The sequence below is a fragment of the Littorina saxatilis genome, linkage group LG4, assembly GCF_037325665.1.
Source record: "Littorina saxatilis isolate snail1 linkage group LG4, US_GU_Lsax_2.0, whole genome shotgun sequence".
Taxonomy (NCBI): Eukaryota; Metazoa; Mollusca; class Gastropoda; order Littorinimorpha; family Littorinidae; genus Littorina; species Littorina saxatilis.
The window spans coordinates 35,919,378-35,933,956 of record NC_090248.1 but is presented as its reverse complement, the minus strand read 5'-3'; the positions used below and the strand labels follow the sequence as shown (position 1 = coordinate 35,933,956).

At 40.4% G+C, this 14,579-nt stretch overlaps 1 protein-coding gene across 2 annotated transcripts; it reads right to left on the bottom strand.

Moving 5' to 3' along the window:
- Positions 1-5,880: 5,880 nt before the first annotated feature.
- On the bottom strand, positions 5,881-14,234 carry LOC138963573 (DNA-directed RNA polymerase I subunit RPA34-like). Of its 2 annotated transcripts, none has more exons than XM_070335430.1 (7): positions 14,082-14,234; positions 13,501-13,587; positions 10,093-10,140; positions 9,649-9,700; positions 9,027-9,173; positions 8,493-8,558; positions 5,881-7,336 (listed from the first exon to the last, which is right to left on the bottom strand). In XM_070335430.1, the coding sequence occupies exons 1-7, from the start codon at positions 14,193-14,195 to the stop codon at positions 6,480-6,482; spliced, it is 1,371 nt and encodes a 456-aa protein (XP_070191531.1). In that variant the 5' UTR covers positions 14,196-14,234; the 3' UTR covers positions 5,881-6,479. The 2 variants fall into 2 exon arrangements, with proteins under 2 accessions (XP_070191531.1, XP_070191532.1); XM_070335431.1 differs by having other exon boundaries at positions 10,093-10,137.
- Positions 14,235-14,579: the final 345 nt, after the last annotated feature.

The following is a 14,579-nucleotide window of genomic DNA, read 5'->3' as shown; positions in this document are numbered from 1 at the left end:
TGCACATTTCAGTAAGGCCAAAAAAAAGGTCTGTTTACGGTAACATAGGCCAAAAAAATAGGGTCGGTAGGTCGGGATTTTTTTTCTGTCCAAAAACCATATTTTTACGTTATTTTGCGGGTGTTTTTTTTTTTTTTCCTAAATGCCAAAAAAAGTCTAGGGTCGCGCGAAAAAAAGAGGGTCGGTTGGGTTACCGTAAACAGACTATTTTTTTTTTGGCCTAAAAGCCTTGAAAGAGTTTTGATCATGCGCACGATCGGTTGCATTAATTTGATTTATTATTGAACTTTGATGAAGAATAAAACATAGTCAACAAATCAATTCCTGCGCAAGGGGTTATTATTGCTTATTGGTCTTGTACGTGACGGGTGAATCGTAAACACGGGATGAGACGGAGATAAAGAAACCATTGTAGGGAAAATGGAAGAAAAGTAAAGAATGTGCTGTTAGTATTTGATACAGAAAACAAGTCGCGTAAGGCGAAAATACAACATTTAGTCAAGCTGTCGAACTCACAGAATGAAACTGAACGCAATGCAATTTTTCAGCAAGACCGTATACTCGTAGCATCTTCAGTCCACCGCTCGTGGCAAAGGCAGTGAAATTGACAAGAAGAGCGGGGTAGTAGTTGCGCTGAGAAGGATCGATAGCACGCTTTTCTGTATCTCTCTTTCGTTTTAACTTTTTGAGCGTGTTTTTAATCCAAACATATCATATCTATATGTTTTTGGAATCAGGAACCGACAAGGAATAAGATGAAAGTGATTTTAAGTTGATTTCGAAAATTTAATTTTGATCATAATTGTTATATTTTTAATTTTCAGAGCTTGTTTTTAATCCAAATATAACATATTTATATGTTTTTGGAATCAGAAAATGATAAAGAATAAGATGAACGTAAATTTGGATCGTTTTATAATTTTTTTATTTTTTTTTACAATTTTCAGATTTTTAATGACCAAAGTCATAAATTAATTTTTAAGCCACCAAGCTGAAATGCAATACCGAAGTCCGGCTTTTGTCGAAGATTGCTTGGCCAAAATTTCAATCAATTTGATTGAAAAATGAGGGTGTGACAGTGCCGCCTCAACTTTTACAAAAAGCCGGATATGACGTCATCAAAGGTATTTATCGAAAAAAAGAAAAAAACATCCGGGGATATCATTCCCAGGAACTCTCATGTAAAATTTCATAAAGATCGGTCCAGTAGTTTGGTCTGAATCGCTCTACACACACACACACACACACGCACAGACAGACACAGACAGACACACACAGACACTCACACACACACACACACACACACACATACACCACGACCCTCGTCTTGATTCCCCCTCTATGTTAAAACATTTAGTCAAAGCTTGACTAAATGTAAAAAGAGAGAGACAGACAGACAGCCAAGCACAGACAAATACAAAAGGACAGACACACAGAGAGACAAATACATTTAACACATACAGCCAGAAACATATGCTCGAACAAATAGTCACAAAAACAGATAGAGAGAGAGACGGAAAACGCAAAACCAATATTTCACAGTAAGCCCATTTGGCTGACACAAAAACATTTTCTTAAAAATCATTGTCTGCACGTAAGGAGCCGTTGCCTGCCGTTATCAACTTAATCTTCCTTTAATCTGTGTCCACACCTCAAACATCTTATTACCCCACGCGGCCGCGAAAGTCAATCAAAGGTGTGAATATTGTCTCTTTGGTCAGTAAATCTCTTTGCTTTTCTGTGGCCTGATGTAAGGTGGATGGTGGAGAAGAGATAACGGGGTAGGGAATTTTTCTTTCCTTCTGGCTATTTTATCACGCCTCAATGCGTAATGATCGTTTTCAGTTCTGCAATGAAATCCCTTTGACAATGTCGCATCCCTTTTCGGCTTTTTCTCTCTGATGTCCACAGGGAAATCGATCGCTGAAAATACCGATTATTTTCAGATAAGTAATAGCCATTTCTATCTTTAGGAGTGACCGTGTGATAATCCAGAGAAAGTTTTGAAAACATTAAAAGCTGTGTGTGTGTGTGTGTGTGTGTGTGTGTGTGTCATTGTGTGTGCGAATGTGTGTGTTGTTGTTGTCATAGATGGATGCATTGCGTTGACCAATGTGAAGCGTTGGTGTAACTGGTACTCCAGCAAATTAATGAAAGGAAGAACGAAAAATCAAGGTCATTTGTCTGCTTGTAATAATTCTATTCTCCCAGTCATACAAAAACTAGGCAAATCATTTGAGTGGAGATATTTATGATGAGACCGTTTATTGTAACAAAAAAAAAGCTATATGACTGGAAAGCCCATCCATTTCCTTACTATATTCAGCAAACAGATTGATTTTACATGAAGTAAGTTTCTATACTTTGGAACCTACATGGAAATCGATCGCTGAAAATACTGATTATTTTTAGATAAGTATGAGCCATTTCTATCTTTAGGAGTGACCATGTGATAATTCAGAGAAAGTTTTGAAAGCATTAAAAGCTCTGTGTGTGTATGTGTGTGTGTGTGTGTGTGTGTGTGTGTGTGTGTTGTTGTTGTCATAGAATGATAGATGGATGCATTGCGTTGACCAATGTGAAGCGTTGGTGTAACTTTTGTTTGCTTAACGCCCAGCCGACCAGGAAGGGCCATATCAGGGCGGTGCTGCTTTAACATATAACGTCCGCCACACACAAGACAGAAGTCGCAGCACAGGCTTCATGTCTCACCCAGTCACATTATTCTGACACCGGACCAACCAGTCCTAGCACTAACCCCATAATGCCAGACGCCAGGCGGAGCAGCCACTAGATTGCCAATTTTAAAGTCTTAGGTATGACCCGGCCGGTGTTCGAACCCACGACCTCCCGATCACGGGGCGGACGCCTTACCACTAGGCCAACCGTGCCGGTCGTTGGTGTAACTGGTACTCCAGCAAATTAATGAAAGGAAGAACGAGAAATCAAGGTCATTTGTCTGCTTGTAATAATTCTATTCTCCCAGTCATACAAAAACTAGGCAGATGCGTTTGAGTGGAGATCTTTATGATGAGACCGTTTATTGTAAAAAAAAGTTATATGACTGGAAAGCCCATCCATTTCCTTACTATATTCAGCAAACATTGATTTTACATAAGGTAAGTTTCTATACTTTGGAACCTACAACACAAGGCACCCCCTAAAACCAAATGCACAAAAGCAAGATTCCCGTGTTAAAATCGAAAAAAATAAAAATCAGCTGAAACAGAACAAAACTGACTTTTTTGGATACGAATCTGATTGTTCTTTCCAATGACATGCAAAACTTGTTCCGTTTCAACTGTTCTTATTTTTTTTGCCGATTTTAACAAGGAAACCTTGTTTTTGTGAATTTAATTGGGAGCGGGGGGGGGGGGGGGGGGGGGGGTGGGTGGTGTTTGTCTGTGTTTTATGTTCCACTGTACAGACACCACTGCCTTATATAAAAATCAATCAATGTTTGTTGAATATGATAGGGGAATGGATGGCTTTTCCAGTCATATAACTGGTATACAATAAACGGTCTCATCACAAAGATCTGCACTTAAACAGTATTTGCCTACGTTTTTTTCTTCTGACGAGTAGTATAGAACACACACACACACACACTGTGAACCCTGCATTCATCTTGTAAAATGAAATGGACACAGAAGAAGTCTCATAGTGATCATATATTGAATGCAACAAAATCACAGAATTATATTCATACACGTACACATGAAGCATTGAATCATTTAATTTTAACACACTCTCTCTCTCTCTCTCTCTCTCGCAAACATAATGTATTCACCTTTTCTGACACCCCCCCCCCCCCCCCCCCCCCCCATCCCTTCACTCAGTCCATGCACACGGCCATCCAAACACCCTCAAGCAAAATCATTACATAACCCTGTAAAAAATAGATAACAATTAAATGCATGATCATGTGGACAAACTGACTTCACACATCAAATAATCTGGCCAGAAACCTGCTCACAACTAAAGCCAATTTCTGGGATGCTCACATGTTTCACCTACTGCTGTCACAACAAACAACCAACCAACCAAACCAACCCCACAAAAACCTGACTATTAGAATAACATCCACAACCAACTGATTCTGTCATGGCAAAATACTTTTTGCAAGAATTACAAACCCGGCTTTCTTTACAACTCAAAGATCAATTAAAATAATTTCAGTCAGTGAAATGCATGAATGGAAAAATGGCAGAGTAATGTTGTACATGTACACATGTACCTCCTTTGTTGAGACACAATTTTCTTATCTAGCTAAATATGGGTTTGGATCTCAAAGAACTGAAAAACTGTACAGACACCCATCAAAAAGTCACAAGGCAAACATTAATTTCAAATGATTTATATGATTAACAAAAGAAGTTACAAAGGGGTAACCAGAACAGTAATCAAAACCGGAATCGATGATAACTTGATCTGAATACAAAAATAATGAGGTACAAAAACTTTGAAAGGAGAGCAGGAGCAGCAGGAAGAGGTTGGTTAGTTGATGCTTTTTCATGTCCCTTCAACATAATGTATTTTCAGGACTACAAGGCGCTCCGCTGAAAAAGGTGCAACCCCAACTTTTATGGTTAAAACCCACACAATATACTCTTCCCTTGGCAGCACTTCAAAGGAAGAATACAGAGTGAAAATATTTTTGCTCCCCATTTGTGGTGAGATTAAAGCCACTGCCTCGTAATAGCTGGTGGTCTTGTGACCTCGGGTCAATGACCGGTACTTTTTAGTACTTTTTAGCCGAGACCAGCTGCCTTCCCTAGTTTACAGACACTGACCCCGGGGTCAATGACGAAGTTTTCAAGTGTGATGTCTGAGGAAAACCTTTGCCAGGGTCATAGTAGCAGAAACATGCTGATCACTAGAGAGGGAGTGAGGTGTTAACAGAAAACAGTGTAAGTCCCAAAAGTACAATACAGTGGAACCCCCCTTTTAAGACCCCCTCCTTTTTAAGACCTTGTTTTATCAGACTTTCTGTTCATAACCTGTGTAAAATGACCCCCACTTTAAGACTCCCCTGTTTTAAGACCTGATTTTCTCAGATTTTTGGAGGTCTTAAAAAGGGGGTTCCACTGTATTTGTTTTTTGGGGACTAAATTCAATTTTATTTCCTTTCTAGGAGCAATAGCAAGAGCAGGAGTTAGAGGAGGAGCAAAAAAAGGAGGAGCAGGAGGAAAAAAATGAAAGCAATACTGACCGCAAACACAATCCACAGATGAATCAATTGTGTCAAGTAACAGATGTAAGATTAAGAACAATCACACAAGGATAAGGACAAGCTCCAAAACATCAAAATTCAGTCTGAACATAACTTTTAAGAACACAAGAACTAGGGGAACACCAATAGTTATGACACAGCACAGAGACAGAAAAAGAACACGCCCACAAAGCCAAACAATAAAGAAAAGAAAAAGCTTTGCAGTACTTCACATTCAAGATACTTGGTCAGCAAAACATGTGTTGTCCTTTTCCCTTTCTTTTCAAAAAGTTCTTACAGCTTTGTGCTTGTAACAAATAGTACACACTTTGTTTTAAAAATGTTCTTGTCGTTATAATATACTGTCCAATCGCTCTCTTTCCATCACCTTTTGATACCTCAACTGTTTATTTCCACACCTTTCTCTCAACACTTCTGGTAGTTTCACAAATCGTCACGCTCATAAGATAATTGCATATGTCATTTTTTGATGTTTTGAGAAAAACGCAAAAAACTTTCTTTGGTTTTTGAACAATCTGCCTATCACATTTTAGTTATAAGTTGCAAATTGTCTATCTGGAGCTTTTTTGTTTGTTTGTTTGTTTGCTTAACGCCCAGTCCCCACGAAGGGCCATATCAGGGCGGTGCTGCTTTGACATTAATTTTAACATGCGCCACACACAAGACAGAAGTCGCAGCACAGGCTTCATGTCTCACCCAGTGACATTATTCTGACACCGGACCAACCAGTCCTAGCACTAACCCCATAATGCCAGACGACAGGCGGAGCATCCACTAGATTGCCAATTTTAAAGTCTTAGGTATGACCCGGCCTGGGTTCGAACCCACGACCTCCCGATCACGGGGCGGACGCCTTACCACTAGGCCAACCGTGCCGGTCCTATCTGGAGCTGTTACCACGGGATGAACGTGAGATAAAGAGCTGACAGCAACATTTTCAATCAGCAAAACTGCATAACAACCCACAAAGAGCTTTTGCATACCGTCACATTATCAAAACAAGTCTTCCGGTATCATAAAGAAAAAGTGCTTAACTCAAGAAACGAGATCGGCAGTTTTGCTTACGTTACCGTGGAAATGGTTTCCGTTGGTCTGAGAGTTTGTACTCTCTAACACATGATAGATACCCTTCCAGTAGCTTCCCCTGTAGTTTCACTACAGAAATGCCTAACACTGAGATAGGTATTTTTCTTATGAGTGTGACGAAATGCAAACAAATTTCACAATTTTGTTTCTGTAGAAAGTACTATGATGACAATCTCTCTTTCTTGACCTTCTTTGATTTTTTTTTCTTTTTATGTTTCTTACTGCTGTCCACAAAGTCTTCCGACGAGTCTTTTGCTGTGTGTGCCCAGTGGCCTCCCCTATCAACCATAAACAAAGTGTCCCTTAACAAAGAGCTCTGTGTTACCTCTTCAGATTTTATCCTTCTGTGATGTTCGCTTTTGTGTGGAGATTTCTCTACACTAGCACTCACATCGCCACCGTCTCCATTGACAAACACACCAGAGTCTGAGTGACTGGGTTTGATTTTCTTCTTCTTCGGTGAAGACAAACTGTCCGCAGTCGTTTCATCTTCATCGGCGAAAGTAGAGTCCCATTTTCTCTTGGTGGACTTCTTTGGAGTTATTTGTGGAAGAATTTCGATGTCTGTGTGAAGAGAGACCTGCAAGGGTTCGGACACAGTTGAACAAGTTCTTCTTGATTTCTTGTGTTTTTTCTTACTTGATGAAGAAGAACTGTCAGTTGGTGTTTCCCCATCATTTACAAAACTTGAGTTAAACTCTCTTTTGATGGATTTTGCTGGAGATATTTGTTGAACTTTGTTGGCTGCAATGACAGAGTCTTGTGAGGGGCCTGAGACTGTGGAGGACACTCTGGATTCCTTGCCTTTCTTCTTGCGAGGAGAAGCTTCCTGTGAAAGATGCTGGCTCACAGAAAGACGGGCTGTGTTCTCTTCCTCCACAGAAGCATTCCTCTTGTGTTTCTTCTTATGCGGTGAAGCGTGTGGCGAATGATCATGGCTCTCGTAGAGAGGGACTCCATTCACTTCCTCCATGGGAAGCTCCTTCTTGTGTTTCTTCTTCGGAGAGGAATGGACCTCTGAAACAAGCACCACAGAAAACCACAAAATAAGCAATTCAGGTGGTCCGATTTATTTCAACAGATAATCCAGACTGTGACACAAGACCAAAAAGATTTAAAAAAAATTGGTCAGTAGACTGGTGACCATCAAACTCAAAACAGTGGAACCCCCCTTTTAAGACCCTACAATTTCAGACTTCCGCCCTTTAAGACCTTGTTTGCTAAGACTTTCTATTCATAACCTCTGTACATGTACCCCCATTTTAAGACTTTACTTTTTAAGACCTGATTTTGTCAGATTTGTGGAGGTCTTAAAAGGGGGGGGTGGGTTCCACTGTAGAAACAAATCTTACCCCCATCACGACCAAACAACCACAAAGCATTGACTGATTGAGTTTGACCACACAGTAAAGAAAAGGAGTGAGTTGCAATGTGATTCAGGGCTGTTTTCAGTATTGTTGATAACATGTTCTGTTTGATTAAGGGTATTCAGCTGGTATTTCCTTGTTTTTACTACCTATTTTATTCATGTTTTTATTACTTAGTTAGTGGAAGAATCTTTTGTAATGTATGTTTGATGGTGTATGCTTTTAATTAAGCGTTGCTGATTATGAATGTAGATGTAAATGCTTGTTATAACTGTGTTTTAATTTTAAATGTGTCAAGCGCAAAGAGCATAATTGTAAAGTTATGATGTTGCGCTATATAAATGCTCATTTATTATTATTATTATATACTTCCGACGCCACACTCCCAGTTCTATCCCCATTACTCAAAGCATAAGGTTACAACGGCTGGGGTATTTCAGTCGAATGGTCAGCATATATTTTCAAAATCAAGGTTCAGCAGACCAGTGCATTCAGATGGAACAATACTGACACACAAGAGCCTACTATCTGAGCCTGGAAGGAGGGCATGTTTCTGCTGGGGCAGATTTAGCAGTAGCAACGGTCACACATAACTCCCACCCATTCTCAAATATCTTCCGATAGTGCCAGCGGATGTATAAATCTGTACAACCATACACACCGAAAGGGTTTCTTCAGCCTCTGAATACAGGATTATTGTCGAGAAAAGTTTAGAATTGGGAGATAAGCCCTCACTGCGCATGCGGCCCCGACCGTTAACTGTGGTTGTGTCCCTTGCTTTAATAGGGAAAAGGATTAAAGCATACCTTCTTTTGTAGAAGAACGTCTTTTCTCTTTCTTGGGTGTCTGAGATACACTTTGAACTGGTGCATCTGCAAAAAGAAATTTTCTCAAAAGTCAAAAAGATACAAGAAAGAAGAAAATGCATTCCTCTGCTTTAGTACAGCATTAATATCTGTAAAGTATCAGAACTTTTCCCCCTGCTACCTGCACCCCACCCCCTTTTAAAATATTCTCGATTCCCATTATTTTCTCCAAAAATAAACAGAATTTGAATCCAATTTTAAAAAAAACAAAAAACAAAAACACACATACACTCTCTCTGAAACTCAGCCATAGCAGCCGGTCAATCTAAGCAGAGAAACATTAGTGACAATTTGACATCCCCACAGTAAAACTGTCCAACTAGTAGGACTCATTGGTTAATGATTCTCTTTCTGGTATTTTCACCTGTTAATCTGTACAACACTGGACATTTCCTTATCATAAACACACTAATAAAGAATTAATCTCCCAAAACTAATGTACAGCATAGTCATTTTTTTCAAAACTGTCCTTACCTGAACCAAAAGTTGTAAAGCGCACTTTGAGACCTGAAGGCATCGGCACCGGCTTCCTAGCTGTCGGTGTTGTCATGGTATCACCGGTCGCATGATGTGACCGCTTGAACACTTCCGACACTACCAGCATGTTCTGCAAATCCTGACCTAAAAACACACAGCAAAACGAACACAAATTTAAAGAAGGTTGAGCAGATTGTACAACAGACTTATATCACTTGCTTTTCAAACTCTAATTTTTTGTTTGTTTTTTTCCTCTGTATAAACAAAAAAGAAAGAAAAAAAAAGGCATTCAATTGTTATTTATTTTCCTTTTATCCTCAGAAAAGCCTTCATCACTGTGACTTCTTCTTTGTTCAAGGGCTGAAACTCACACCTTCACTCATGTTTTTGCTTAAATAGATTCTTACGTGTATGACCATTTTATCACTGTGACAAAAAAGTTGATTTGCCATGGAAAGAAGCAAGTAAATTGTCATGTCAGTGCTTCATATTGTACACTCTCTTTTCCACACCCTATTCAAATCAACTAGATTAAAAGCTGTTGAAAAAAGTGGACAAAAAGAGAGGAGAAGCTCAAGATCAACATTATTTTAAAATGTAAAATGAAATCTGCTCTTACCGAGACAGACTTGACCAGACACGTCATGGACAACTTCAGACAATTTCTTGCACTGCAACAAAATAAAACTGTACATGATGCATACTCAATCAGTTTCCTGTCTCAGCAGCACTGGGCATGAAATGTCTGTCGCAGAGTAAAGACAAAGCTGTAAATAAATTCACTTATCAAGGGAACTTGTTGTAATCAAACAATAGCTGCTAATGAATTCATGATGCCAAAATCCCTGGCTAATAGAACAGCACCAAAACCACTAGTCACAGTCTAAACTTAGTATAATTTTATTCTTGGTGGAATGAAACCAAAAAATAAAGATACATTTTTTGCAAGCAGTTTCACTGCACACTGACCATAAAACACACACACACACACACACACACACACACACACACACACACACACACACACACACACACACGTATAAATGAATGCTGTTCTACTTACGTCTGCCGAATCCCTGTAGCTGTGTACTGAAAAATATTGCTTTTGCTGCTGAAACAGAAGAAGAAATTCCACATTCAGAAACCACTCTTAGCAAATATCTGCTCCCAGAGAAAACATGCTGATCAGAATTCAAAATAAGGAAAATGAGGCCGGGGTCCAGGGGCCGCCTAGGCCCTGGTGGGGTGCAGGGGCAATGCCCTGCTAGGGGGCCCAGGGGGGCGAAGCTCCCCGGAAGGAAAAAAATTAATCAGGCTTTTAAGGGTAAAAGTAGGCCTATCCTGGTATCTCAAACACACAAATTTGCACATTAAACAATGGTAACAAATGCCAAACTGTAGTCTGAAAATTCGCACCCAGTGAAACAAAGACTCAGCGATGTCCGGTCACTGTGTTAGGGGAAATACGGATCGGATCGCCGGCGAAAAAAAAAAAGTAAATATTTAAAAAAATTTAAAAATTTCTTTTTTTTAAAATAAGGAATTCTTAATTTGACCAATTTCATTTGGCGGATTTCCGCCCTAAGGCGGAAAAGTTTCACCCATGATAAATGTATGGTTATTGTGTCAAAACTCAATTACAGTGGAACCGAACCCCCCTTTTACGACCTCCAAAATCAGGTCTTAAAAGGGAGGAAGTTTTGAAATGGGGGTATCCTGGAACGCCGAAGAAGAAGAAGAAAATTAATGGGGGTACATTCACAGAGTTTATGTGTAGAAATCAGGGTCTTAAAATGGGGGTTCCACTGTAATCATGTCTTTCTGGTAATTGTGCTTCAGGTCTGAAGAACAATTTTTCATCTGAAATTTGTCAATGAACTTAGGGGTGGCTTAGCAGGCCCAATCTGGAGAAGCTATTTAATTCTGGAGCAGTGGGTTCACTGCAAGTCGGTTGTTGCACAAGGGAATGAAATACTACAAGTCGATAACACTGTTCATTGGCTCTATCGACGTCCGTTTTTAACCGCTTGCTTCCCTTTATATGATAAACCGTCCATAGATCGTCGTTCTCCCGAACTAACTCCTCAGTATGACATCGAAAATAGAGTTTTGGGTAGAAAAATCTTTTCATGCAATGACGTCAGCGCGGCCTTTCGGCGATTGGTCAATGCATTTCGTATCAATAATGTCGGTCGCACTTGAAATTATCACCACTTGATATTGCTTTCCAAACTTATACGAAGTGACCGGGAGCCTAGGGTCAGTTATAAACTGAACTAGCCCCGAACAGTGAGATATATAGAGAACAGTACACAAATAGGAACGGAGAGGCTCGGAAACTCGAGTCAGTCGTCGCCACGCTCGAACCCAAGTGTAATATTTGAAGTTAAAATCTCCCTCGCTATACAGCGCGACAGAATAGCTCAGTTGGTAAAGCCGCGCCCGGTCATGCGCTAGTCCTTACTTTTGCGGTCCCGGTGTCACGAACTGAAAACTCTGCCTGAACAATCCTTCTCATTGTGGTCAATGTGCGTGAGCTAACATGGGGAAATTAATCAGGTCGTGAACAACCTAACCCTAACCATATTCCTAACCCTAACCCTAACCGGTCAAAGGGTCGCATTTTTTAAGTCCAAGATTGGCGCATGCGCATTGACCGCAATGAGAAGGATTGTTCAGCAGAGGTTTCAGTTCGTGACACCGGGTTCGATCCGCTTCGAGGGCAATTTTTTCTCTTTTTTTTTCTGAACTCGTAATTCTTGTATTTTCTTCATTCCACACGTTTTGGGTTATGAAATGAATCTGAATAATAAAAAAAAGTTGCATAATTATTGAGTACTTCCAGTGGAACAATATCATCCCCAGAATTACCCATTCATTTATTATTTATTTTTTAGTAACATCAGCTTTGGTGAAAATTGATTGCCCTACAGGCAACACCGCGACTACATGCAATGATGATATCAAGAAAACGTACAAAACACAAATACGAACGGGGAAAACGACGAGTCAACAAATGCTCGATTCAAAAACCCGGGCACATGGTAGTTAAGGGCAGAATATACCTGCGCAGAGTCAGCGGCACAGACGACACACTGCATATTATTGATGCTGCGATAGGGATTATGACGAGTACTTGGCCTGTTTTCTTTTCACGCAACGTGTAGCGGGCCGGGATAATCTGCAGTGCGTCGTCTGTCCTGCTGAAGTTACATAGGTGAGCGCCAGGCCTTATGTTGGCAGTTCAAGTCTTAGTTTTCACGCTTATATTTTGTGCGCCTTGTGGCGGAGTGGTAGGACGTTTGCCTCCAAAGCCGGCGGTCTCAAGTTCGAGTCTACTAAGACTCTTGTAAAACATGATTTTTCAACTTTTTTCTTTTCTTTTCTGAACTAAATATTCTTGTATTTTATTCTTTTTGAGTCGTGTATTGAAAATCGAATATAGTGCGTGAGTGCCATTGAACAGATTTCCCACAATCCCGTATTCTATTTCTAGTACAGGATATCCCCAAGGAAAGGTCAAAGGGCATATGTATCATTGCGTGTCAACTGCTGGTAATAGTAGTAAGGTGCTTCTATTATGATAGGCTTCTGGTTGTTGTTATTATACTGCCAGTGTTGTGAAGTTGCAATAAGTCTTGGACACAGGGCCTCCTAATACAGGCATGGGAATTGAAAAAAGTAAAAAAGGCTGAACATTTGTAAGTAATAGCAAAGTGGACAGCGCAATGCGCCTAGCCCTGCTAGGGGTGTTCGCATGCCCCCCCGGAATTTTTTTCTCTCCAAAGAACCCAAATGGTGCAATTTGGTGTCATATGACCTCCAAGTTTGTCATTAAATTCAGTTTTTAGAACCATTTTTGCCTCCCCCTTTTATTTTTTCGGCGGACACTTTTGCTTTTTCGGCAGAACAAAAAAAACAAAAAACGGCGGAAATTTGCCTTTCGGCGGACAATTCCCATTCCTGCAATAGTTGGACAAGCCTTGATGGACTATAGCTGCAAAGATCAGGTAAATATCTGTGAAGCCTGAAGTTGTGTTTTCAGAGAAGTCTGGGTTTTTGTTTTTTGTTTTTTTGTTTAACGCCCAGCTGACCACGAAGGGCCATATCAGGGCGGTGCTGTTTGACATATAACGTGCGCCACACACAAGACAGAAGTCGCAGCACAGGCTTCATGTCTCACCCCAGTCACATTATTCTGACACCGGACCAACCAGTCCTAGCACTAACCCCATAATGCCAGACGCCAGGCGGAGCAGCCACTAGATTGCCAATTTTAAAGTCTTAGGTATGACCCGGCCGGGGTTCGAACCCACGACCTCCTGATCACGGGGAGGACGCCTTACCACTAGGCCAACCGTGCCGGTTTCAGAGAAGTCGTAAGTTACATGAAAGCTTGTAAGTCTGATTCAGGTCAATAAGTACCTTTGGAGGAATGATAACAACCAAAAATGAATGGGGCAGCAGTTACCTGATTGGTTTTAACCTTGATGGTTTGAGAGCCATTGCCTGTCAGAATGCCAGTATCCACATGTTTGCTCAGAGCTGTCACGTCAAACTGAAACAGCAATCAGACAAACATTAAGAGACAGCACTCAAAGAAGTCCAGAATATTAGTACACACACACGTGTATGTGACTGTGAGTGCAACAAATAAATATGTGGAGACATCAGTCATCAGCTAGTCTTCCATCTTCCTTTTGTAATGAAAATAAATTTATAAAAAGTTTTAACATAATTCTTTAAGTTCAAGTAATATAGTCAGGAATTACAAACAATAAGAATGAATGACATTCAAGAACAGAAGAGGGTGTAACTTTTGAGACGGAGAAAACCGTGGCAGTGCGTTGAAATTCGATTAATTCCGTACACGTTACTTGCATGTTCAAGTGACACAATCAAAAGACGGACAGAATTTATTTGGGACAATTGTTGAATTTACCAACAATTTTCCACGTCAACAAGAAAAGTTAGAAAAAGCTATTGAAAGCGAAACATCAGACCAAGAATATCCAGCGATTATAAAGGGAACACTAATTGCGACATTTTTACCCCTTGTGGGACTTGAACCAGCCACAGTTCTGTGCCGTTACTGTCGTCCTCGTTGTGTGGCTTGAGGTCGTTTGTGGTCATGGAAACAAAGTTGTCTGGCGCATTTTTGGCCATCTTGCCAGAGAAAGTTGGAAAGTTGAGAGAAACCGGAAGCACGTGTAGTAAAGATGCGGAGTCACTGTGCAAAATTTCGACTAAGTTGCGTATACCAAGGGAAGTAATACGGGGAACACTGTAGTGAGTCTAGAAAATGAAAGTTGTTTCCCGTACATTGGCGCCCCTCACTGATCTGAAAATATGTTTAGATCAGTGGCGCACCAACGTTTTGTGAAGTCATCAGTGTCATTATTAAAATCTGTGTGTGTGTGTGTGTGTGTGTGTGTGTGTGTGTGTGTGTGTGTGTGTGGGAATACAGGGGGAAGTCTAGGGAAGCTTTTACATTTTAACTAAATGTTTTAACATAGACTGGGAACCGTCTTGATCGATATGAGACGAGGT

Bases quoted from the DNA above. Each gene is read 5' to 3' on its own strand.
- LOC138963573 (XM_070335430.1), bottom strand. From the start codon at position 14,195: ATGGCCAAAAATGCGCCAGACAACTTTGTTTCCATGACCACAAACGAC. The intron at 9,701-10,092 runs GTAAGTAGAACA...ATTTTGTTGCAG, and splicing joins GCTACAGGGATTCGGCAGAC to TGCAAGAAATTGTCTGAAGT. The intron at 8,559-9,026 runs GTAAGGACAGTT...TTCTTTTTGCAG, and splicing joins CTTTACAACTTTTGGTTCAG to ATGCACCAGTTCAAAGTGTA.